Genomic DNA, 27,048 nt, shown 5'->3' with positions numbered 1-27,048 from the left:
GGTCTGAAGACTGTAAATGTAAAGGGTCTGAAGACTGTAAATGTAAAGGGTCTGAAGACTGTAAATGTAAAGGGTCTGAATACTGTAAATGTAAAGGGTCTGAAGACTGTAAATGTAAAGGGTCTGAATACTGTAAATGTAAAGCGTCTGAAGACTGTAAATGTAAAGGGTCTGAAGACTGTAAATGTAAAGGGTCTGAATACTGTAAATGTAAAGGGTCTGAAGACTGTAAATGTAAAGGGTCTGAAGACTGTAAATGTAAAGGGTCTGAAGACTGTAAATGTAAAGGGTCTGAAGACTGTAAATGTAAAGGGTCTGAATACTGTAAATGTAAAGGGTCTGAAGACTGTAAATGTAAAGGGTCTGAAGACTGTAAAGGGTCTGAATACTGTAAATGTAAAGGGTCTGAAGACTGTAAATGTAAAGGGTCTGAAGACTGTAAATGTAAAGGGTCTGAAGACTGTAAATGTAAAGGGTCTGAAGACTGTAAATGTAAAGGGTCTGAAGACTGTAAATGTAAAGGGTCTGAAGACTGTCAATGTAAAGGGTCTGAAGACTGTAAATGTAAAGGGTCTGAAGACTGTAAATGTAAAGGGTCTGAATACTGTAAATGTAAAGGGTCTGAAGACTGTAAATGTAAAGGGTCTGAAGACTGTAAATGTAAAGGGTCTGAAGACTGTAAATGTAAAGGGTCTGAAGACTGTAAATGTAAAGGGTCTGAAGACTGTAAATGTAAAGGGTCTGAAGACTGTAAATGTAAAGGGTCTGAAGACTGTAAATGTAAAGCGTCTGAATACTGTAAATGTAAATGTGACGATTGCAAATAATTCTAAACCTGTTTTTGCTTTGTCATTTTGGTGTATTGTGTGTAGATGAGGGGCGAAAAAACAATTGAATCGATTTTAGAATAAGTCTGAAACGTAACAAAATGTGGACAAAGTCAAGGGCTCGGAATACTTTCTGAATGCATTGTACTAGCTCCATGCTACTGGTACACTGACCAGGTAACCTCTAACCCCTGACCTTTAACTCCTAACAGTAAAAACCAACCAACAACGTTCAGTCAAGATCACTTTATTGATAACATTCTCCTAACGTTATAACAACGTTCATGTCCAACATCGGCAAAAATCTGCCATCGTTTCAAAACGTTACTCACGCCCCCATAGTCCCAGTAACCAATCAGAGTGAGCGTTAGGCCACTCAGAGTCTCTCCAGCCAAGTAAACCTAGCTGGTCAGACTACGGGGGCCTGGAGAGGACAGCCCTCTCAAACAGAGGAAAATCAAATAAATCCTTAAATCTTAAGGTTTCAACAAATGTCCAGATTACGTCCAGATCGCCCCATTGGCCAGATTACGTCCAGATCACCCCATTGGCCAGATTACGTCCAGATCGCCCCATTGGCCAGGAAAAGCCCATGTTAAAAAAACAACAACATTAAAACATTTTTCTGGCAAACATTCAATTAACGTGACAGTAGACAGACAGTAGACAGACAGTAGACAGACAGTAGATAGACAGTAGACAGACAGTAGACAGACAGTAGATAGACAGTAGATAGACAGTAGACAGACAGTAGATAGACAGTAGACAGACAGTAGACAGACAGTAGACAGACAGTAGACAGACAGTAGACAGACAGTAGACAGACAGTAGATAGACAGTAGACAGACAGTAGATAGACAGTAGATAGACAGTAGACAGGCAGTAGATAGACAGTAGACAGACAGTAGACAGACAGTAGATAGACAGTAGACAGACAGTAGACAGACAGTAGATAGACAGTAGACAGACAGTAGATAGACAGTAGACAGACAGTAGATAGACAGTAGATAGACAGTAGACAGACAGTAGATAGACAGTAGAGACAGTAGACAGACAGTAGACAGACAGTAGACAGACAGTAGACAGACATCCAGACAAGGTTAGTTAAAGAAAGAGTCACGTTGTATCTGTCTTGGTCCTGCAGCTATCACGTTGTATCAGAGTGAGTCTGTCTTGGTCCTGCAGCTATCACGTTGTATCAGAGTGAGTCTGTCTTGGTCCTGCAGCTATCACGTTGTATCAGAGTTAGTCTGTCTTGGTCCTGCAGCTATCACGTTGTATCAGAGTGAATCTGTCTTGGTCCTGCAGCTATCACGTTGTATCAGAGTTAGTCTGTCTTGGTCCTGCAGCTATCACGTTGTATCAGAGTGAATCTGTCTTGGTCCTGCAGATATCACGTTGTATCAGAGTGAATCTGTCTTGGTCCTGCAGATATCACGTTGTATCAGACACATGATCTGGTCAAAGCAACCAATCAGACACATGATCTAGTCAGAGCAACCAATCAGACACATGATCTGGTCAGAGCAACCAATCAGACACATGATCTGGTCAGAGCAACCAATCAGACACATGATCTAGTCAGAGCAACCAATCAGACACATGATCTAGTCAGAGCAACCAATCAGACACATGATCTGGTCAAAGCAACCAATCAGACACATGATCTAGTCAGAGCAACCAATCAGACACATGATCTGGTCAGAGCAACCAATCAGACACATGATCTGGTCAGAGCAACCAATCAGACACATGATCTAGTCAGAGCAACCAATCAGACACATGATCTAGTCAGAGCAACCAATCAGACACATGATCTGGTCAAAGCAACCAATCAGACACATGATCTGGTCAGAGCAACCAATCAGACACATGATCTGGTCAGAGCAACCAATCAGACACATGATCTAGTCAGAGCAACCAATCAGACACATGATTTGGTCAGAGCAACCAATCAGACACATCATCTAGTCAGAGCAATCCAATCAGACACATGATCAAGTCAGAGCAATCCAATCAGACACATGATCTGGTCAAAGCAACCAATCAGACACATGATATGGTCAGAGCAACCAATCAGACACATGATCAAGTCAGAGCAACCAATCAGACACATGATCAAGTCAGAGCAACCAATCAGACAAACATAAAAAACAACAACATTCAGTTACATTGTCTGTCTAACTTCCTGCTAGCCGTCCCATTGGTCCATACATTAGTCAATCCTAGCCGACCTCCTTGTTGTCAAGCGACGCTTTCGTCTGTGAGGCTATATACCGCCCCCTCAGTAGTTGATTGGTCAGTTTGGAGAAGGACACGCCCATAGCTCCTGCCGGATTGGATGCTCGGCGTGGGGAGGCGTGGCCAGGGGAAAGTCCCGCCCCTTTGTAGACAGGGCTGTGTCGTCGTGGAGACCGGCTGGAGCGAGTATCGGAGGGCTGCAGTGATTGGCCCTGCAAGTAGCGATGTCCTCCAATCGCAGGGCACGATGCTAGTGGCGAGCGGTGGACACTTCCTGGTTTGGCAATGACGATTTTAGCCCTGCCCCTCTGGCGCCCATCACGACCTGGCGACCTGGAGCTCTGAAACAACTAGAGAGTCAGAGAGAGAGGGAGCGTTAGACTGAGAGCGAGAGAGAGAGGGAGTGTAGACTGAGTCAGAGAGAGAGGGAGTGTTAGACTGAGTCAGAGAGAGAGGGAGAGTTACAGACAGACACTCACAGTGTCTGACTACAGTTAGATCTACATACTAACACACTGCCCTGACCCATACTGCCTGACTACAGTTAGATCTACATACTAACACACTGCCCTGACCCATACTGCCTGACTACAGTTAGATCTACATGCTAACACACTGCCCTGACCCATACTGCCTGACTACAGTTAGATCTACATACTAACACACTGCCCTGACCCTGACCCATACTGCCTGACTACAGTTAGATCTACATACTAACACACTGCCCTGACCCATACTGCCTGACTACAGTTAGATCTACATGCTAACACACTGCCCTGACCCATACTGCCTGACTACAGTTAGATCTACATACTAACACACTGCACTGACCCATACTGCCTGACTACAGTTAGATCTACATACTAACACACAGCCCTGACCCATACTGCCTGACTACAGTTAGATCTACATACTAACACACTGCCCTGACCCATACTGCCTGACTACAGTTAGATCTACATACTAACACACTGCCCTGACCCATACTGCCTGACTACAGTTAGATCTACATACTAACACACTGCCCTGACCCACACTGCCTGACTACATTTAGATCTACATACTAACACACTGCCCTGACCCATACTGCCTGACTACAGTTAGATCTACATACTAACACACTGCCCTGACCCATACTGCCTGACTACAGTTAGATCTACATACTAACACACTGCCCTGACCCATACTGCCTGACTACAGTTAGATCTACATACTAACACACTGCCCTGACCCATACTGCCTGACTACAGTTAGATCTACATGCTAACACACTGCCCTGACCCATACTGCCTAACTACAGTTAGATCTACATACTAACACACTGCCCTGACCCTGACCCATACTGCCTGACTACAGTTAGATCTACATACTAACACACTGCCCTGACCCTGACCCATACTGCCTGACTACAGTTAGATCTACATATTAACACACTGCCCTGACCCATACTGCCTGACTACAGTTAGATCTACATACTAACACACTGCCCTGACGCTGACCCATACTGCCTGACTACAGTTAGATCTACATACTAACACACTGCCCTGACCCTGACCCATACTGCCTGACTACAGTTAGATCTACATATTAACACACTGCCCTGACCCATACTGCCTGACTACAGTTAGATCTACATACTAACACACTGCCCTGACGCTGACCCATACTGCCTGACTACAGTTAGATCTACATACTACCACACTGCCCTGACCCATACTGCCTGACTACAGTTAGATCTACATACTAACACACTGCCCTGACCCATACTGCCTGACTACATTTAGATCTACATGCTAACACACTGCCCTGACCCATACTGCCTGACTACAGTTAGATCTACATATTAACACACTGCCCTGACCCATACTGCCTGACTACAGTTAGATCTACATACTAACACACTGCCCTGACGCTGACCCATACTGCCTGACTACAGTTAGATCTACATACTACCACACTGCCCTGACCCATACTGCCTGACTACAGTTAGATCTACATACTAACACACTGCCCTGACCCATACTGCCTGACTACATTTAGATCTACATACTAACACACTGCCCTGACCCATACTGCCTGACTACAGTTAGATCTACATACTAACACACTGCCCTGACCCATACTGCCTGACTACAGTAAGATCTACATACTAACACACTGCCCTGACCCATACTGCCTGACTACAGTTAGATCTACATACTAACACACTGCCCTGACCCTGATCCATACTGCCTGACTACAGTTAGATCTACATACTAACACACTGCCCTGATGCTGACCCATACTGCCTGACTACAGTTAGATCTACATACTAACACACTGCCCTGACCCATACTGTCTGACTACAGTTAGATCTACATACTAACACACTGCCCTGACTCTGACCCATACTGCCTGACTACAGTTAGATCTACATACTAACACACTGCCCTGACCCATACTGCCTGACTACAGTTAGATCTACATACTAACACACTGCCCTGACTCTGACCCATACTGCCTGACTACAGTTAGATCTACATACTAACACACTGCCCTGACCCATACTGCCTGACTACAGTTAGATCTACATACTAACACACTGCCCTGACCCATACTGCCTGACTACAGTTAGATCTACATACTAACACACTGCCCTGACCCTGATCCATACTGCCTGACTACAGTTAGATCTACATACTAACACACTGCCCTGACGCTGACCCATACTGCCTGACTACAGTTAGATCTACATACTAACACACTGCCCTGACGCTGACCCATACTGCCTGACTACAGTTAGATCTGCATACTAACACACTGCCCTGACCCTGATCCATACTGCCTGACTACAGTTAGATCTACATACTAACACACTGCCCTGACCCATACTGCCTGACTACAGTTAGATCTACATACTACCACACTGCCCTGACCCATACTGCCTGACTACAGTTAGATCTACATACTAACACACTGCCCTGACCCATACTGCCTGACTACAGTTAGATCTACATACTAACACACTGCCCTGACCCTGATCCATACTGCCTGACTACAGTTAGATCTACATACTAACACACTGCCCTGACCCTGACCCATACTGCCTGACTACAGTTAGATCTACATATTAACACACTGCCCTGACCCATACTGCCTGACTACAGTTAGATCTACATACTAACACACTGCCCTGACGCTGACCCATACTGCCTGACTACAGTTAGATCTACATACTACCACACTGCCCTGACCCATACTGCCTGACTACAGTTAGATCTACATACTAACACACTGCCCTGACCCATACTGCCTGACTACATTTAGATCTACATGCTAACACACTGCCCTGACCCATACTGCCTGACTACAGTTAGATCTACATATTAACACACTGCCCTGACCCATACTGCCTGACTACAGTTAGATCTACATACTAACACACTGCCCTGACGCTGACCCATACTGCCTGACTACAGTTAGATCTACATACTACCACACTGCCCTGACCCATACTGCCTGACTACAGTTAGATCTACATACTAACACACTGCCCTGACCCATACTGCCTGACTACATTTAGATCTACATACTAACACACTGCCCTGACCCATACTGCCTGACTACAGTTAGATCTACATACTAACACACTGCCCTGACCCATACTGCCTGACTACAGTAAGATCTACATACTAACACACTGCCCTGACCCATACTGCCTGACTACAGTTAGATCTACATACTAACACACTGCCCTGACCCTGATCCATACTGCCTGACTACAGTTAGATCTACATACTAACACACTGCCCTGATGCTGACCCATACTGCCTGACTACAGTTAGATCTACATACTAACACACTGCCCTGACCCATACTGTCTGACTACAGTTAGATCTACATACTAACACACTGCCCTGACTCTGACCCATACTGCCTGACTACAGTTAGATCTACATACTAACACACTGCCCTGACCCATACTGCCTGACTACAGTTAGATCTACATACTAACACACTGCCCTGACTCTGACCCATACTGCCTGACTACAGTTAGATCTACATACTAACACACTGCCCTGACCCATACTGCCTGACTACAGTTAGATCTACATACTAACACACTGCCCTGACCCATACTGCCTGACTACAGTTAGATCTACATACTAACACACTGCCCTGACCCTGATCCATACTGCCTGACTACAGTTAGATCTACATACTAACACACTGCCCTGACGCTGACCCATACTGCCTGACTACAGTTAGATCTACATACTAACACACTGCCCTGACGCTGACCCATACTGCCTGACTACAGTTAGATCTGCATACTAACACACTGCCCTGACCCTGATCCATACTGCCTGACTACAGTTAGATCTACATACTAACACACTGCCCTGACCCATACTGCCTGACTACAGTTAGATCTACATACTACCACACTGCCCTGACCCATACTGCCTGACTACAGTTAGATCTACATACTAACACACTGCCCTGACCCATACTGCCTGACTACAGTTAGATCTACATACTAACACACTGCCCTGACCCTGATCCATACTGCCTGACTACAGTTAGATCTACATACTAACACACTGCCCTGACCCATACTGCCTGACTACAGTTAGATCTACATACTAACACACTGCCCTGACCCTGATCCATACTGCCTGACTACAGTTAGATCTACATACTAACACACTGCCCTGACCCATACTGCCTGACTACAGTTAGATCTGCATACTAACACACTGCCCTGACCCTGATCCATACTGCCTGACTACAGTTAGATCTACATACTAACACACTGCCCTGACTCATACTGCCTGACTACAGTTAGATCTACATACTAACACACTGCCCTGACGCTGACCCATACTGCCTGACTACAGTTAGATCTACATACTAAAACACTGCCCTGACCCATACTGCCTGACTACAGTTAGATCTACATACTAAAACACTGCCCTGACCCATACTGCCTGACTACAGTTAGATCTGCATACTAACACACTGCCCTGACCCTGATCCATACTGCCTGACTACAGTTAGATCTACATACTAACACACTGCCCTGACCCATACTGCCTGACTACAGTTAGATCTACATACTAACACACTGCCCTGACCCATACTGCCTGACTACAGTTAGATCTGCATACTAACACACTGCCCTGACCCTGATCCATACTGCCTGACTACAGTTAGATCTACATACTAACACACTGCCCTGACCCATACTGCCTGACTACAGTTAGATCTACACACTAACACACTGCCCTGACCCTGACCCATACTGCCTGACTCGTGTCACCGTTCAGTTAACGTCCAGACAGTTATTACACAGGACTGTTTCTATTGGTCATGAAGACACTCTTTATTTTCTCATACATTCGTGTGTGTATGTGTGTGTGTGTGTGTGTGTGTGTGTCTGTGTGTGTGTGTTTAGGTCATCGTGCAGAGGTCCCTGTCAGCTAAGAACTTGTCTCATGCCAAAGGAGCTTCTATCCTGGCGTCCTACCTCAAGATGTTACCCTTCATATTCATCATACTTCCAGGCATGATCAGCAGAGCTCTGTACCCAGGTAACACCCAGCCCTCTGTACCCAGGTAACACCCAGCCCTCTGTACCCAGGTTACACCCAGACCTCTGTACCCAGGTAACACCCAGCCCTCTGTACCCAGGTAACACCCAGGTAACACCCAGCCCTCTGTACCCAGGTTACACCCAGCCCTCTGTACCCAGGTAACACCCAGCCCTCTGTACCCAGGTAACACCCAGCCCTCTGTACCCAGGTTACACCCAGCCCTCTGTACCCAGGTTACACCCAGCCCTCTGTACCCAGGTAACACCCAGCCCTCTGTACCCAGGTAACACCCAGCCCTCTGTACCCAGGTAACACCCAGCCCTCTGTACCCAGGTAACACCCAGCCCTCTGTACCCAGGTAACACCCAGCCCTCTGTACCCAGGTAACACCCAGCCCTCTGTACCCAGGTAACACCCAGCCCTCTGTACCCAGGTAACACCCAGCCCTCTGTACCCAGGTAACACCCAGCCCTCTGTACCCAGGTAACACCCAGCCCTCTGTACCCAGGTAACACCCAGCCCTCTGTACCCAGGTAACACCCAGCCCTCTGTACCCAGGTAACACCCAGCCCTCTGTACCCAGGTAACACCCAGCCCTCTGTACCCAGGTAACACCCAGCCCTCTGTACCCAGGTAACACCCAGCCCTCTGTACCCAGGTAACACCCAGCCCTCTGTACCCAGGTAACACCCAGCCCTCTGTACCCAGGTAACACCCAGCCCTCTGTACCAGGTAACACCCAGCCCTCTGTACCCAGGTAACACCCAGCCCTCTGTACCCAGGCATCAACTAGTAAAATACAGTAGACCTAGAACCTCCATCATCAACTAGTAAAATACAGTAGACCTAGAACCTCCATCATCAACTAGTAAAATACAGTAGACCTAGAACCTCCATCATCAACTAGTAAAATACAGTAGAACTTCCATCATCAACAAGGAAAATACAGTAGACCTAGAACTTCCATCATCAACTAGTAAAATACAGTAGACCTTCCATCATCAACTAGTAAAATACAGTAGACCTTCCATCATCAACTAGTAAAATACAGTAGACCTAGAACCTCCATCATCAACTAGTAAAATACAGTAGACCTAGAACTTCCATCAACTAGTAAAATACAGTAGACCTTCCATCATCAACTAGTAAAATACAGTAGACCTTCCATCATCAACTAGTAAATACAGTAGACCTAGAACCTCCATCATCAACTAGTAAAATACAGTAGACCTAGAACCTCCATCATCAACTAGTAAAATACAGTAGACCTAGAACTTCCATCATCAACTAGTAAAATACAGTAGACCTTCCATCATCAACTAGTAAAATACAGTAGACCTTCCATCATCAACTAGTAAAATACAGTAGACCTAGAACCTCCATCATCAACTAGTAAAATACAGTAGACCTAGAACTTCCATCAACTAGTAAAATACAGTAGACCTAGAACCTCCATCATCAACTAGTAAAATACAGTAGACCTTCCATCATCAACTAGTAAAATACAGTAGACCTTCCATCATCAACTAGTAAAATACAGTAGACCTAGAACCTCCATCATCAACTAGTAAAATACAGTAGCCCTTCCATCATCAACTAGTAAAATACAGTAGAACCTCCATCATCAACTAGTAAAATACAGTAGACCTAGAACTTCCATCATCAACTAGTAAAATACAGTAGACCTTCCATCATCAACTAGTAAAATACAGTAGCCCTTCCATCATCAACTAGTAAAATACAGTAGACCTTCCATCATCAACTAGTAAAATACAGTAGACCTAGAACTTCCATCATCAACTAGTAAAATACAGTAGACCTAGAACTTCCATCATCAACTAGTAAAATACAGTAGACCTAGAACCTCCATCATCAACTAGTAAAATACAGTAGACCTAGAACCTCCATCATCAACTAGTAAAATACAGTAGACCTTCCATCATCAACTAGTAAAATACAGTAGACCTAGAACCTCCATCATCAACTAGTAAAATACAGTAGACCTTCCATCATCAACTAGTAAAATACAGTAGCCCTTCCATCATCAACTAGTAAAATACAGTAGACCTAGAACTTCCATCAACTAGTAAAATACAGTAGACCTTCCATCATCAACTAGTAAAATACAGTAGACCTTCCATCATCAACTAGTAAAATACAGTAGACCTAGAACCTCCATCATCAACTAGTAAAATACAGTAGACCTAGAACCTCCATCATCAACTAGTAAAATACAGTAGACCTTCCATCATCAACTAGTAAAATACAGTAGACCTTCCATCATCAACTAGTAAAATACAGTAGACCTTCCATCATCAACTAGTAAAATACAGTAGACCTTCCATCATCAACTAGTAAAATACAGTAGACCTTCCATCATCAACTAGTAAAATACAGTAGACCTAGAACCTCCATCATCAGCTAGTAAAATACAGTAGACCTAGAACTTCCATCAACTAGTAAAATACAGTAGACCTTCCATCATCAACTAGTAAAATACAGTAGACCTTCCATCATCAACTAGTAAAATACAGTAGCCCTAGAACTTCCATCAACTAGTAAAATACAGTAGACCTAGAACCTCCATCATCAACTAGTAAAATACAGTAGACCTAGAACCTCCATCATCAACTAGTAAAATACAGTAGAACTTCCATCATCAACTAGTAAAATACAGTAGACCTTCCATCATCAACTAGTAAAATACAGTAGACCTTCCATCATCAACTAGTAAAATACAGTAGACCTTCCATCATCACCTAGTAAAATACAGTAGACCTAGAACTTCCATCATCAACTAGTAAAATACAGTAGACCTTCCATCATCAACTAGTAAAATACAGTAGACCTAGAACCTCCATCATCAACTAGTAAAATACAGTAGACCTAGAACTTCCATCATCAACTAGTAAAATACAGTAGACCCAGAACTTCCATCATCAACTAGTAAAATACAGTAGACCTAGAACCTCCATCATCAACTAGTAAAATACAGTAGACCTTCCATCATCAACTAGTAAAATACAGTAGACCTAGAACCTCCATCATCAACTAGTAAAATACAGTAGACCTTCCATCATCAACTAGTAAAATACAGTAGACCTTCCATCATCAACTAGTAAAATACAGTAGACCTAGAACTTCCATCATCAACTAGTAAAATACAGTAGACCTTCCATCATCAACTAGTAAAATACAGTAGACCTTCCATCATCAACTAGTAAAATACAGTAGACCTAGAACTTCCATCATCAACTAGTAAAATACAGTAGACCTAGAACTTCCATCATCAACTAGTAAAATACAGTAGACCTTCCATCATCAACTAGTAAAATACAGTAGACCTTCCATCATCAACTAGTAAAATACAGTAGACCTAGAACTTCCATCATCAACTAGTAAAATACAGTAGACCTAGACCTCCATCATCAACTAGTAAAATACAGTAGACCTTCCATCATCAACTAGTAAAATACAGTAGACCTAGAACTTCCATCATCAACTAGTAAAATACAGTAGACCTTCCATCATCAACTAGTAAAATACAGTAGACCTTCCATCATCAACTAGTAAAATACAGTAGACCTAGAACTTCCATCATCAACTAGTAAAATACAGTAGACCTAGAACTTCCATCATCAACTAGTAAAATACAGTAGACCTAGACCTCCATCATCAACTAGTAAAATACAGTAGACCTTCCATCATCAACTAGTAAAATACAGTAGCCCTTCCATCATCAACTAGTAAAATACAGTAGACCTTCCATCATCAACTAGTAAAATACAGTAGACCTTCCATCATCAACTAGTAAAATACAGTAGACCTTCCATCATCAACTAGTAAAATACAGTAGACCTAGAACTTCCATCATCAACTAGTAAAATACAGTAGACCTTCCATCATCAACTAGTAAAATACAGTAGACCTTCCATCATCAACTAGTAAAATACAGTAGACCTTCCATCATCAACTAGTAAAATACAGTAGACCTAGAACTTCCATCATCAACTAGTAAAATACAGTAGACCTTCCATCATCAACTAGTAAAATACAGTAGACCTTCCATCATCAACTAGTAAAATACAGTAGACCTAGAACTTCCATCAACTAGTAAAATACAGTAGACCTTCCATCATCAACTAGTAAAATACAGTAGACCTTCCATCATCAACTAGTAAAATACAGTAGACCTTCCATCATCAACTAGTAAAATACAGTAGACCTTCCATCATCAACTAGTAAAATACAGTAGACCTTCCATCATCAACTAGTAAAATACAGTAGACCTTCCATCATCAACTAGTAAAATACAGTAGACCTTCCATCATCAACTAGTAAAATACAGTAGACCTAGAACTTCCATCATCAACTAGTAAAATACAGTAGACCTTCCATCATCAACTAGTAAAATACAGTAGACCTTCCATCATCAACTAGTAAAATACAGTAGACCTAGAACTTCCATCATCAACTAGTAAAATACAGTAGACCTAGAACTTCCATCATCAACTAGTAAAATACAGTAGACCTTCCATCATCAACTAGTAAAATACAGTAGACCTTCCATCATCAACTAGTAAAATACAGTAGACCTAGAACTTCCATCATTAACTAGTAAAATACAGTAGACCTAGACCTCCATCATCAACTAGTAAAATACAGTAGACCTTCCATCATCAACTAGTAAAATACAGTAGACCTAGAACTTCCATCATCAACTAGTAAAATACAGTAGACCTTCCATCATCAACTAGTAAAATACAGTAGACCTTCCATCATCAACTAGTAAAATACAGTAGACCTAGAACTTCCATCATCAACTAGTAAAATACAGTAGACCTTCCATCATCAACTAGTAAAATACAGTAGACCTTCCATCATCAACTAGTAAAATACAGTAGACCTTCCATCATCAACTAGTAAAATACAGTAGACCTAGAACTTCCATCATCAACTAGTAAAATACAGTAGACCTTCCATCATCAACTAGTAAAATACAGTAGACCTTCCATCATCAACTAGTAAAATACAGTAGACCTAGAACTTCCATCAACTAGTAAAATACAGTAGACCTTCCATCATCAACTAGTAAAATACAGTAGACCTTCCATCATCAACTAGTAAAATACAGTAGACCTTCCATCATCAACTAGTAAAATACAGTAGACCTTCCATCATCAACTAGTAAAATACAGTAGACCTTCCATCATCAACTAGTAAAATACAGTAGACCCAGAACTTCCATCATCAACTAGTAAAATACAGTAGACCTAGAACCTCCATCATCAACTAGTAAAATACAGTAGACCTAGAACCTCCATCATCAACTAGTAAAATACAGTAGACCTAGAACCTCCATCATCAACTAGTAAAATACAGTAGACCTAGAACCTCCATCCTAGAACTTCCATCAGGCAAAACAGTGATCCTCTGTCTCAGTATGTATATCTCTTAATTTAACTAGGCAAAACAGTGCTCCTCTGTCTCAGTATTTGAAGACCATGTATCTCTATTAATGAATTTAACTAGGCAAGTCAGCAAAGAACAAATTCTTATTTACAATGACGGCTTACACCGGCCAAACCTGGACGGCGCTGGGCCAATCACAGCCTACACCAGCCAAACCCGGACGGTGCAGTGCCAATCACGGCCTACACCGGCCAAACCCGGACGGCACTGGGCCAATCACGGCCAAACCCGGACGGCGCTGGGCCAATCACGGCCGGTTGTGATACAGCGTGGTTATTTGGAGGTTTTTCAATAACTTCCTTTAAACATTCAGTGAATGTTTCAATAAGATTTCATTAACACTGAGCACAGATTGAACACATATCTGCTTAGGTATTAGTCATGAGAGGTTCTTTGAACATTTTACTCTGTTTCCCTGAAACTGGGAATATTTTAGAAATATTTGAATGTTATGACACTAAATAACTCAATAATAAGCAAAACATTCACAACATTTTGAATGTTTTCTTAACGTTAAGAATGAAAGGTTATTTCATTCCAACTATATGCAACAGCCAATCAAAACAAATACTTTGCCTGGTTCACCAATTACTTTGCAGACAGAGTTCAGTGTGTCAAATCGGAGGGCATGCTGTCCGGTCCTCTGGCAGTCTCTATGGGGGTGCCACAGGGTTCAATTCTCGGGCCGACTCTTTTCTCTGTGTATATCAATGATGTTGCTCTTGCTGCGGGCGATTCCCTGATCCACCTCTACGCAGACGACACCATTCTATATACTTTCGGCCCGTCTTTGGACACTGTGCTATCTAACCTCCAAACAAGCTTCAATGCCATACAACACTCCTTCCGTGGCCTCCAACTGCTCTTAAACGCTAGTAAAACCAAATGCATGCTTTTCAACCGGTCGCTGCCTGCACCTGCATGCCCGACTAGCATCACCACCCTGGATGGTTCCGACCTAGAATATGTGGACGTCTATAAGTACCTAGGTGTCTGGCTAGACTGCAAACTCTCCTTCCAGACTCATATCAAACATCTCCAATCGAAAATCAAATCAAGAGTCGGCTTTCTATTCCGCAACAAAGCCTCCTTCACTCAAGCCGCCAAGCTTACCCTAGTAAAACTGACTATCCTACCGATCCTCGACTTCGGCGATGTCATCTACAAAATGGCTTCCAACACTCTACTCAGCAAACTGGATGCAGTCTATCACAGTGCCATCCGTTTTGTCACTAAAGCACCTTATACTACCCACCACTGCGACTTGTATGCTCTAGTCGGCTGGCCCTCGCTACATATTCGTCGCCAGACCCACTGGCTCCAGGTCATCTACAAGTCTATGCTAGGTAAAGCTCCGCCTTATCTCAGCTCACTGGTCACGATGGCAACACCCATCCGTAGCACGCGCTCCAGCAGGTGTATCTCACTGATCATCCCTAAAGCCAACACCTCATTTGGCCGCCTTTCGTTCCAGTACTCTGCTGCCTGTGACTGGAACGAATTGCAAAAATCGCTGAAGTTGGAGACTTATCTCCCTCACCAACTTCAAACATCAGCTATCTGAGCAGCTAACCGATCGCTGCAGCTGTACATAGTCTATTGGTAAATAGCCCACCCTTTTCACCTACCTCATCCCCGTACTGTTTTTATTTATTTACTTTTCTGCTCTTCTGCACACCAATATCTCTACCTGTACATGACCATCTGATCTTTTATCACTCCAGCGTTAATCTGCAAAATTGTAATTATTTGCCTACCTCCTCATGCCTTTTGCACACATTGTATATAGACCCCCCCTTCGTTTTCTACTGTGTTATTGACTTGTTAATTGTTTACTCCATGTGTAACTCTTTGTTGTATGCTCACACTGCTATGCTTTATCTTGGCCAGGTCGCAGTTGCAAATGAGAACTTGTTCTCAACTAGCCTACCTGGTTAAATAAAGGTGAAATAAAAAAAATAAAAAATTTTTTTGGGAGGTTTTTGAATAATTTCCTTAACTTTCAAGTAAATGTTTCACTAAGACTTTTAGTAACACTGCTTATTTTGGGTTAACTGCTTTCAGCTCCAAGCACAGAAAAAGTCGTACATTGATTTGCTTTAATCAACAAAACAGTTTGGTTTATTTTTTAATTGTGACACGGAGTCAGCGAGATTCGAACCTATCAGCTTGTGTTCTCTATCCCTGGAATTAGTCCACTGGGCCACCAGGATGTTTATGCATACAAAGCTGTTCATTTTGGTCTATTCAAACAGACCACATTTCAAAGTTAACGAGCACTATGAACATCAGGTGTGGCCAATTAGTGGGCTTGGCAACACACCTGAACACACTGAACTAGAGGATAGAGAGAGTTTTGTTAATGCTGAGAACGGAATGTAGATGTCTTGAAATAACTTTCTTAGAACATTTTCTGAACGTTAAGGTTTCTTAATTGTTCTGGGAACATGACTAAATAGAACCATGAGAAAACCTGCAGAAAACATGCTGAAGTACTGAAATTCCCACAGTAGAACGTTGTTTTTTAGTGTTCTCTGAACTATTCCCCATGTCAAATCAGTTGGAGAACATTCCTAATACACATTAGATGCTAGCTGGGCTCTCTTCCTCCCTCTCTCCCTTTCACACACAGCTATTGTGCTCGCTCTTCCTCCCTCTCTCTCCTCTTCCTCCCTCTCTCTCCGCTGCTCATTAAAGTAATTAGTAACACCTCATGCTGAAACTGAACTGCAGATGTGAGAGTGTGTGTGTTAGGGTTTAATACCGGTGGCCTGTATCCCGGGACTTCCCCACCAAGCTCCTTCCTGTTTCCCGAGAAAAATAATGACGGGTCCCGTGGACCAATAATATACCATTTCTATGCAACCATACAAAATGTGTGAATAGCTTCATTAACCAGACATATCAGCTCTCCACTAACCAGACATATCAACTCTTCATTAACCAGACATATCAACTCTTCATTAACCAGACATATCAACTCTTCATTAACCAGACATATCAACTCTTCACTAACCAGACATATCAACTCTTCATTAACCAGACATATCAACTCTTCACTAACCAGACATATCAACTCTTCATTAACCAGACATATCAACTCTTCATTAACCAGACATATCAACTCTTCACTAACCAGACATATCAACTCTTCATTAACCAGACATATCAACTCTTCACTAACCAGACATATCAACTCTTCATTAACCAGACATATCAACTCTTCACTAACCAGACATATCAACTCTTCATTAACCAGACATATCAACTCTCTGGCTGCATTAACCAGACATATCAACTATTCATTAACCAGACATATCAACTCTCTGGCTGCATGAACCAGACATATCAACTCTTCATTAACCAGACATATCAACTCTTCATTAACCAGACATATCAACTCTTCATTAACCAGACATATCAACTCTTCATTAACCAGACATATCACCTCTTCATTAACCAGACATATCACCTCTTCATTAACCAGACATATCAACTCTTCATTAACCAGACATATCACCTCTTCATTAACCAGACATATCAACTCTTCACTAACCAGACATATCACCTCTTCATTAACCAGACATATCAACTCTCCATTAACCAGACATATCAACTCTCCATTAACCAGAGATATCAACTCTTCATGAACCAGACATATCAACTCTCCATTAACCAGACATATCAACTCTTCATTAACAGAACATAAAGTGCATTCCAAAAGTATTCAGACCCCTTTCCTTTTTTCATATTTTGTTACGTTACAGTCTTATTCTAAAATTGATTAAATAGTTTTCCCTCATCAATCTACACACAATACCCCATAATGACAAAGCAAAAACAGGTTTGAAAAGAAAGAAGTTTGTATCCACCTCTTCCTTTGGCAACCCCGGCCAAACTGAGCAATCGGGGGAGAGGGGCCTTGGTCAGGAAGGTGACCAAGAACCTGATGGTCACTCTGACAGAGCTCTAGAGTTCCTCTGTGGAGATGGGAGAACCTTCCAGAAGGACAACTGCCTCAGCAGCATTCCACGAATCAGGCCTTTATGGTAGAGTGGCCAGACGGAAGCCACTCCTCAGTAAAAGGCACATGGCAGCCCACTTGGAGTTTGCCAAAAGACACCTAAAGGACTCTAACCATGAGAAACAAGATTCTCTGGTCTGATGAAATCAAAATTGAAATCTTTGGCCTGAATGCCAAGCGTCACGTCTGAAGGAAAACTGGCACCATCCCTACGGTGAAGCATGGTGGTGGCGGCAACATGCGGTGGACATGTTTTTCAGTGGCAGGGACCGGGAGACTAGTCAGGATCAAGGGAAAGATGAAGGGAGCAAAATACAGCGAGATCCTTGAAGAAAACCTGCTCCAGAGCACTCAGGACCTCAGACTGGGGGGGGGGGTTCACTTTCCAACAGGACAACGACCCTAATTACACAGCCAAGACAACACAGGAGCGGCTTTGGGACAAGTCGCTGAGTGGCCCAGCCAGAACCCGGACATGAACCCAATCGAAAATAGCTGTGCAGCGACGCTCCCCATCCAACCTGACAGAGTAGGAGAAACTCCCCAGATACAGGTGTGCCAAGCTGGTAGCGTCATACCCAAGAAGACTCTAGAGTAGGAGAATCTCCCCAGATACAGGTGTGCCAAGCTGGTAGCGTCATACCCAAGAAGACTCTAGAGTAGGAGAAACTCCCCAGATACAGGTGTGCCAAGCTGACAGAGTAGGAGAAACTCCCCAGATACAGGTGTGCCAACCTGACAGAGTAGGAGAAACACCCCAGATACAGGTGTGCCAACCTGACAGAGTAAGAGAAACGCCCCAGATACAGGTGTGCCAACCTGACAGAGTAGGAGAAACCAGATACAGGTGTGCCAACCTGACAGAGTAGGAGAAACCAGATACAGGTGTGCCAACCTGACAGAGTAGGAGAAACACCCCAGATACAGGTGTGCCAACCTGACAGAGTAAGAGAAACGCCCCAGATACAGGTGTGCCAACCTGACAGAGTAGGAGAAACCAGATACAGGTGTGCCAACCTGACAGAGTGGGAGAAACCAGATACAGGTGTGCCAACCTGACAGAGTAGGAGAAACCAGATACAGGTGTGCCAACCTGACAGAGTAGGAGAAACCAGATACAGGTGTGCCAACCTGACAGAGTAGGAGAAACCAGATACAGGTGTGCCAACCTGACAGAGTAGGAGAAACCAGATACAGGTGTGCCAACCGGACAGAGTAGGAGAAACCAGATACAGGTGTGCCAACCTGACAAAGTAGGAGAAACCAGATACAGGTGTGCCAACCTGACAGAGTAGGAGAAACCAGATACAGGTGTGCCAACCTGACAGAGTAGGAGAAACCAGATACAGGTGTGCCAACCGGACAGAGTAGGAGAAACCAGATACAGGTGTGCCAACCTGACAGAGTAGGAGAAACCAGATACAGGTGTGCCAACCTGACAGAGTAGGAGAAACCAGATACAGGTGTGCCAACCTGACAGAGTAGGAGAAACCAGATACAGGTGTGCCAACCTGACAGAGTAGGAGAAACCAGATACAGGTGTGCCAACCTGACAGGGTAGGAGAAACCAGATACAGGTGTGCCAACCGGACAGAGTAGGAGAAACCAGATACAGGTGTGCCAACCTGACAAAGTAGGAGAAACCAGATACAGGTGTGCCAACCTGACAGAGTAGGAGAAACCAGATACAGGTGTGCCAACCTGACAGAGTAGGAGAAACCAGATACAGGTGTGCCAACCGGACAGAGTAGGATAAACCAGATACAGGTGTGCCAACCTGACAGAGTAGGATAAACCAGATACAGGTGTGCCAACCTGACAGAGTAGGATAAACCAGATACAGGTGTGCCAACCTGACAGAGTAGGATAAACCAGATACAGGTGTGCCAAGCTGGTAGGTTAAAGGGTCTGAATACTTACGTGATATTTCAATTTTTTTTAAATAAATTTGCAAAAATGTCGAAAAAAACTATTTTTGCTTCGTCATTATGGGGTATTGTGTGTAGATTGTTGAGGTAAAAAAATCAATGTAATACATTATAGAATAAGTCTTTAACGTAACAAAATGACTAGAGGTCTGAATACATTCCAAATGCACTGTATCAACTCTCTGGCTGCATGGCCCGGACATGTGTCCTAACCCTAACCTTGTTGACCCCTAGGTCTAATCTGGTCCTCTCCTAGTGAGGGTTATTAACCCACAGTGTCTCCACCTGTCTGATGTGTCTGTTGACCCCTAGGTCTAATCTGGTCCTCTCCTAGTGAGGGTTATTAACCCACGGTGTCTCCACCTGTCTGATGTGTCTGTTGACCCCTTGGTCTAATCTGGTCCTCTCCTAGTGAGGGTTATTAACCCACGGTGTCTCCACCTGTCTGATGTGTCTGTTGACCCCTAGGTCTAATCTGGTCCTCTCCTAGTGAGGGTTATTAACCCACGGTGTCTCCACCTGTCTGATGTGTCTGTTGACCCCTAGGTCTAATCTGGTCCTCTCCTAGTGAGGGTTATTAACCCACGGTGTCTCCACCTGTCTGATGTGTCTGTTGACCCCTAGGTCTAATCTGGTCCTCTCCTAGTGAGGGTTATTAACCCACGGTGTCTCACCTGTCTGATGTGTCTGTTGACCCCTAGGTCTAATCTGGTCCTCTCCTAGTGAGGGTTATTAACCCACGGTGTCTCCACCTGTCTGATGTGTCTGTTGACCCCTAGGTCTAATCTGGTCCTCTCCTAGTGAGGGTTATTAACCCACGGTGTCTCACCTGTCTGATGTGTCTGTTGACCCCTAGGTCTAATCTGGTCCTCTCCTAGTGAGGGTTATTAACCCACGGTGTCTCACCTGTCTGATGTGTCTGTTGACCCCTAGGTCTAATCTGGTCCTCTCCTAGTGAGGGTTATTAACCCACGGTGTCTCACCTGTCTGATGTGTCTGTTGACCCCTAGGTCTAATCTGGTCCTCTCCTAGTGAGGGTTATTAACCCACGGTGTCTCACCTGTCTGATGTGTCTGTTGACCCCTAGGTCTAATCTGGTCCTCTCCTAGTGAGGGTTATTAACCCACAGTGTCTCACCTGTCCGATATGTCTGTGTGGCTGAGGGCGTGTCTGTTGACCCCTTCGGTCCTGTGATTGGCTCATTAGAACTCCCCTGTCGTCTGATTGGCTGTGAGGCCGAAGGTCCAGCATGCTCTGGGAGAACCTCGCCATCACATTGACTCCATTTCCATGACGATGACCCTCGCCAACCCGGCCCAACTCTGCTGTTAACCCATTGGCCACCGGCGAGGATTCTGTGGGGTCTGATTCGTTGCACTCGTAGTATAAGTCGTCAGACGACGTGTTATTGGCTGTCTGGTCACATAGCGCCGTGGTGCTGCCATTATCGTCATGACTACTGCTGCCCCGCCTCCCCTCTAGCCCCTCCTCCAGCCACTCCTCCTCCTCGAGCCACTCCTCCTCCTCCTCTTTCTCGTCTCTCTGCCCATGGCGGGACTTGGTATCCATCAGTGTTTCCGATTGGCTGATGGAGGCAGGCGGTGTCCCTGATTGGCTTTCAGTCCTGGGGACCAGGCTGACCTGTGGTTGGCCAGACTGGTGAGAATGGGCAGGGCTAATGAGGAGCTGCAGGGTGCGAGGTTTAGGGACTGGAGGCGCGGAGGGGTTTATGTCAGGTGTATTAGGGTTCTGTGTATCAGGCGTATCAGGGTTCTGTGTATCAGGCGTATCAGGGTTCTGTGTATCAGGGTTCTGTGTATCAGGCGTATCAGGGTTCTGTGTATCAGGGTTCTGTGTATCAGGGGTATCAGGGTTCTGTGTATCAGGGTTCTGTGTATCAGGCGTATCAGGGTTCTGTGTATCAGGCGTGTGTTTGTCGTGCTGTGTATTCCGTAGAGTAGCAGTCTCAGGTAGGGGTTTCTCAGGTAGGCTGAAGGGAGAGCTGAACCTGATGGCCTGGCTGGTCTCAAACTGTTGACTTCTCTGGAGGTGGACCTGTTAACAGTCAGAAACATTATCAGTCAGGTCCTACACATGTTACATGTGTTAGAGAAAGGGTGAGGAGAGAGGGTGAGGGTGAGGAGAGAGGGTGAGGGTGAGGAGAGAGGGTGAGGGTGAGGAGAGAGGGTGAGGGTGAGGAGAGAGGGTGAGAAGAGAGGGTTAGGGTGAGGAGAGAGGGTTAGGGTGAGGAGAGAGGGTTAGGGTGAGGAGAGAGGGTGAGGGTGAGGAGAGAGGGTGAGGAGAGAGGGTGAGGGTGAGGAGAGGAGGGTTAGGGTGAGGAGAGAGGGTTAGGGTGAGGAGAGAGGGTTAGGGTGAGGAGAGAGGGTTAGGGTGAGGAGAGAGGGTTAGGGTGAGGAGAGAGGGTTAGGGTGAGGAGAGAGGGTTAGGGTGAGGAGAGAGGGTTAGGGTGAGGAGAGAGGGTAAGGTGAGGAGAGAGGGTTAGGGTGAGGAGAGAGGGTGAGGGTGAGAAGAGAGGGTGAGGGTGAGGAGAGAGGGTGAGGGTGAGGAGAGAGGGTTAGGGTGAGGAGAGAGGGTGAGAAGAGAGGGTTAGGGTGCGGAGAGAGGGTGAGGAGAGAGGGTTAGGGTGAGGAGAGGGTGAGGGTGAGGAGAGAGGGTGAGGGTGAGGAGAAAGGGTTAGGGTGAGGAGAAAGGGTTAGGGTGAGGAGAAAGGGTTAGGGTGAGGAGAGAGGGTTAGGTGAGGAGAAAGGGTTAGGGTGAGGAGAAAGGGTTAGGGTGAGGAGAAAGGGTTAGGAGAGGAGAAAGGGTTAGGAGAGGAGAAAGGGTTAGGAGAGGAGAAAGGGTTAGGGTGAGGAGAAAGGGTTAGAGTGAGGAGAGAGGGTGAGGGTGAGGAGAGAGGGTTAGGGGAAAGGGGAACAATAGAGAGTAACAAACCTGTTGGGGGCGGGACGCGTCTCTCACGTTGATGAAGCCAATCACGTCGCGGGGGGGGTCTGGCTCCGGCCAGGTGGGCAGGTATGGGATCAGGTACGCCTTCTCCAGATTGGCTAGTCCTGGGTGGAGGGGCGGGGCCTCCACTGGCTCTCTGGCAGGCTTTAGAACCCGTCCCAGTGGATTTTGGGTAGTGGAGTTCTTGTTGCTAGAGTCGTTAGCAGAGCTAGCTGGGCTAGCATTGTTAGCTTTAGCCTGTGACGTAACTAGGGCGTATTTAGGGTTGATTAGTTTCCTAGCAACAGCTGCGGAGACCGGGGCGGGGGTGGCGATGGGGGTGAGGTCAGGGATAGGCTCCTCCTCCAGCAGAACCTTGGCGAGGGACACACCCCTAGAGGTCATGTAGAGGTCACGGAACTGTTTGTCGAACGTCTCAACTGCCTGACCGCTCAGAACCGTGATCAGGTTCCGGTCCAGACGAGACGCCGACCACGTGAAGCTGAGGAGAGAGAACATACAGGGTCAGGGGTCAGGGTACCTGTATGATCCAGTCACGGCTCTGTCTACCAGCATGCATCTCTGACTGAGAGGGTCAGGGGTCAGGGTACCTGTATGATCTAGTCACAGCCCTGTCTCTGTCTACCAGCATGTATCTCTGACTGAGAGGGACAGGGGTCAGGGTACCTGTTTGATCCAGTCACGTCTCTGTCTATCAGCATGTATCTCTGACTGAGAGGGTCAGAGGTCAGGGTACCTGTTTGATCCAGTCACGTCTCTGTCTATCAGCATGTATCTCTGACTGAGAGGGTCGGAGGTCAGGGTACCTGTTTGATCCAGTCACGTCTCTGTCTATCAGCATGTATCTCTGACTGAGAGGGTCAGGGGTCAGGGTATCTCTGACTGAGAGGGTCAGAGGTCAGGGTACCTGTATGATCCAGTCACAGCTCTGTCTCCGTCTACCAGCATGTATCTCTGACTGAGAGAACCTCGGACCTTCTGAGCCGAGCGAGTGTAGAATTCTACTCCTTCACTACATCGCACACGCAGGTTCTAGAGGACAGAGAACACACACACACACATTAATATACACACACACACACACACACATTAATATACACACACACACACACACACACACACACACACACACACACACACACACACACACAACACACATAAGGGTGTGGCGTTAGGAGGAGCAATGCCTCTTGGGTAATATTGCTTTACCAAAGGAAAATGTCCCCAGTGCAGTAAAACTAGAGATGGAGGGATAGGCGTGGGGGTGGGAGAAAATGGGGAGGGGGGAGAAGAGAACAGTGGAGAGAGAGAAGGGGGAGGGAGAGAGAGAAGAGAACAGCAGAGAGAGAGAAGGGGGAGGGAGAGAGAAGGGGGAGGGAGAGAGAAGAGAACAGTGGAGAGAGAGAAGGGGGAGGGAGAGAGAAGGGGGGAGGGAGAGAGAAGAGAACAGCGGAAAGAGAGAAGGGGGGAGGGAGGGAGAAGGGGGAGGGAGAGAGAAGAGAACAGCGGAGAGAGAGAAGGGGGGAGGGAGGGAGAAGGGGGAGGGAGAGAGAAGAGAACAGAGGAGAGAGAGAGAGAAGGGGGAGGGAGAGAGAAGGGGGGAGGGAGAGAGAACAGTGGAGAGAGAGAAGGGGGGGAGAGAGAACAGCAGAGAGAGAGAAGGGGGAGGGAGAGAGAAGGGGGAGGGAGAGAGAACAGCGGAGAGAGAGAAGGGGGAGGGAGAGAGAACAGCAGAGAGAGAGAAGCTCTGATCATTTAGGAGGTGGGAGGTGGTCAGTACATTCGTTAAGAATTCAGACTCCTTCCATGTTTCCACATTCTGTTACATTACAGCCTTTCTAACATGGATTAAACAAATATGTTTCCTCATCAATCTAATTACGGGGTATTGTGATGTCATTATGGGGTATTATGATGTCATTATGGGGTATTGTGATGTCATTACGGGGTATTGTGATGTCATTATGGGGTATTGTGATGTCATTACGGGGTATTGTGATGTCATTATGGGGTATTATGATGTCATTATGGGGTATTGTGATGTCATTATGGGGTATTGTGATGTCATTATGGGGTATTGTGATGTCATTATGGGGTATTATGATGTCATTATGGGGTATTGTGATGTCATTACGGGGTATTGTGATGTCATTATGGGGTATTGTGATGTCATTACGGGGTATTGTGATGTCATTATGGGGTATTATGATGTCATTATGGGGTATTGTGTGTAGAATAAGGCTGTAACGTAAAACAAAATGTGTTAAAAGTCAAGGGGTCTGAATACTTTCCCAATGTACTGTCTTTAGAGTGTAGTCTATGTGGTTGATTTAATTGTGTTTGTGTGTGCGTGCGTGTGTCTAATTGACTGTAGCAGCAGTATGGAATGTGCTGAATGTTCTTCTGGAAGCTTCTGAAACTAAAACACTTAACAACTCCAAGAGTTAAGCTGCAGAACGAGTTCCTCTATTCTCCACAGAATACATACAGACAGAGAGAAGAATCAATAATCAGGATAACATGTTCTGAAACATTAAATGGATAAACATGCAAAACATTTGTGCTGTTAACCGTTTACCCAACAGACAGACAAACTGCAGAACTAGTTCCTCTATTCTCCACAGAATACATACAGACAGAGAGATAACAGACAGACAAACTGCAGAACTAGTTCCTCTATTCTCCACAGAATACATACAGACAGAGATAGCAGACAGACAGAGAGATAGCAGACAGACAAACTGCAGAACTAGTTCCTCTATTCTCCACAGAATACATACAGACAGAGAGATAACAGACAGACAAACTGCAGAACTAGTTCCTCTGTTCTCCACAGAATACATACAGACAGAGAGAGATAGCAGACAGACAAACTGCAGAACTAGTTCCTCTATTCTCCACAGAATACATACAGACAGAGAGAGATAGCAGACAGACAAACTGCAGAACTAGTTCCTCTATTCTCCACAGAATACATACATACAGAGAGATAACAGACAGACAAACTGCAGAACTAGTTCCTCTGTTCTCCACAGAATACATACAGACAGAGAGAGATAGCAGACAGACAGAGAGATAACAGACAGACAAACTGCAGAACTAGTTCCTCTATTCTCCACAGAATACATACAGACAGAGAGATAACAGACAGTCAAACTGCAGAACTAGTTCCTCTGTTCTCCACAGAATACATACAGACAGAGAGATAACAGACAGTCAAACTGCAGAACTAGCTCCTCTATTCTCCACAGAATACATACAGACAGAGATAGCAGACAGACAGAAAGATAACAGACAGACAAACTGCAGAACTAGTTCCTCTATTCTCCACAGAATACATACAGACAGAGAGATAACAGACAGTCAAACTGCAGAACTAGTTCCTCTATTCTCCACAGAATACATACAGACAGAGATAGCAGACAGACAGAGAGATAACAGACATACAAACTGCAGAACTAGTTCCTCTATTCTCCATAGAATACATACAGACAGAGAGATAACAGACAGTCAAACTGCAGAACTAGTTCCTCTATTCTCCACAGAATACATACAGACAGAGATAGCAGACAGACAGAGAGATAACAGACAGACAAACTGCAGAACTAGTTCCTCTATTCTCCACAGAATACATACAGACAGAGATAGCAGACAGACAGAGAGATAACAGACAGACAAACTGCAGAACTAGTTCCTCTATTCTCCACAGAATACATACAGACAGAGATAGCAGACAGACAGAGAGATAGCAGACAGACAAACTGCAGAACTAGTTCCTCTATTATCCACAGAATACATACAGACAGGGGGAGATAGCAGACAGACAAACTACCGAACTAGTTCCTCTATTCTCCACAGAATACATACAGACAGAGAGAGATAGCAGACAGACAAACTGCCGAACTAGTTCCTCTATTCTCCACAGAATACATACAGACAGAGATAGCAGACAGACAGAGAGATAACAGACAGACAGAGAGATAACAGACAGACAGAGAGATAACAGACAGACC

General features: G+C 44.9%; 2 protein-coding genes across 2 annotated transcripts in view; one reads left to right on the top strand and one right to left on the bottom strand.

Annotated features, from left to right (window-relative positions):
• The window catches only part of LOC116361442 (sodium/glucose cotransporter 5-like), an 82,003-nt gene that overhangs the window by 12,889 nt on the left and 42,066 nt on the right, over nt 1-27,048 (top strand). The window contains 1 exon segment of the mRNA XM_031815868.1: nt 8,506-8,641. Coding sequence (XP_031671728.1) covers nt 8,506-8,641 — 136 coding nt within the window.
• Nucleotides 1,059-27,048, bottom strand: part of LOC109886551 (protein FAM83G) — a 37,657-nt gene continuing 11,667 nt past the window's right edge. Inside the window, exons 3-6 of the mRNA XM_031815867.1 lie at nt 23,943-24,067; nt 23,021-23,516; nt 21,206-22,123; nt 1,059-3,418 (exon numbers count right to left, since the gene is read on the bottom strand). Coding sequence (XP_031671727.1) covers nt 3,053-3,418; nt 21,206-22,123; nt 23,021-23,516; nt 23,943-24,067 — 1,905 coding nt within the window. The 3' untranslated portion in view covers nt 1,059-3,052. The remainder of the gene's footprint in view (nt 3,419-21,205; nt 22,124-23,020; nt 23,517-23,942; nt 24,068-27,048) is intronic.

The sequence above is a fragment of the Oncorhynchus kisutch genome, unplaced genomic scaffold, assembly GCF_002021735.2.
Source record: "Oncorhynchus kisutch isolate 150728-3 unplaced genomic scaffold, Okis_V2 scaffold660, whole genome shotgun sequence".
Lineage (NCBI taxonomy): Eukaryota > Metazoa > Chordata > Actinopteri > Salmoniformes > Salmonidae > Oncorhynchus > Oncorhynchus kisutch.
Note: the sequence above shows the minus strand (reverse complement) of the source record. Positions and strands in the feature narration are given on the sequence as shown.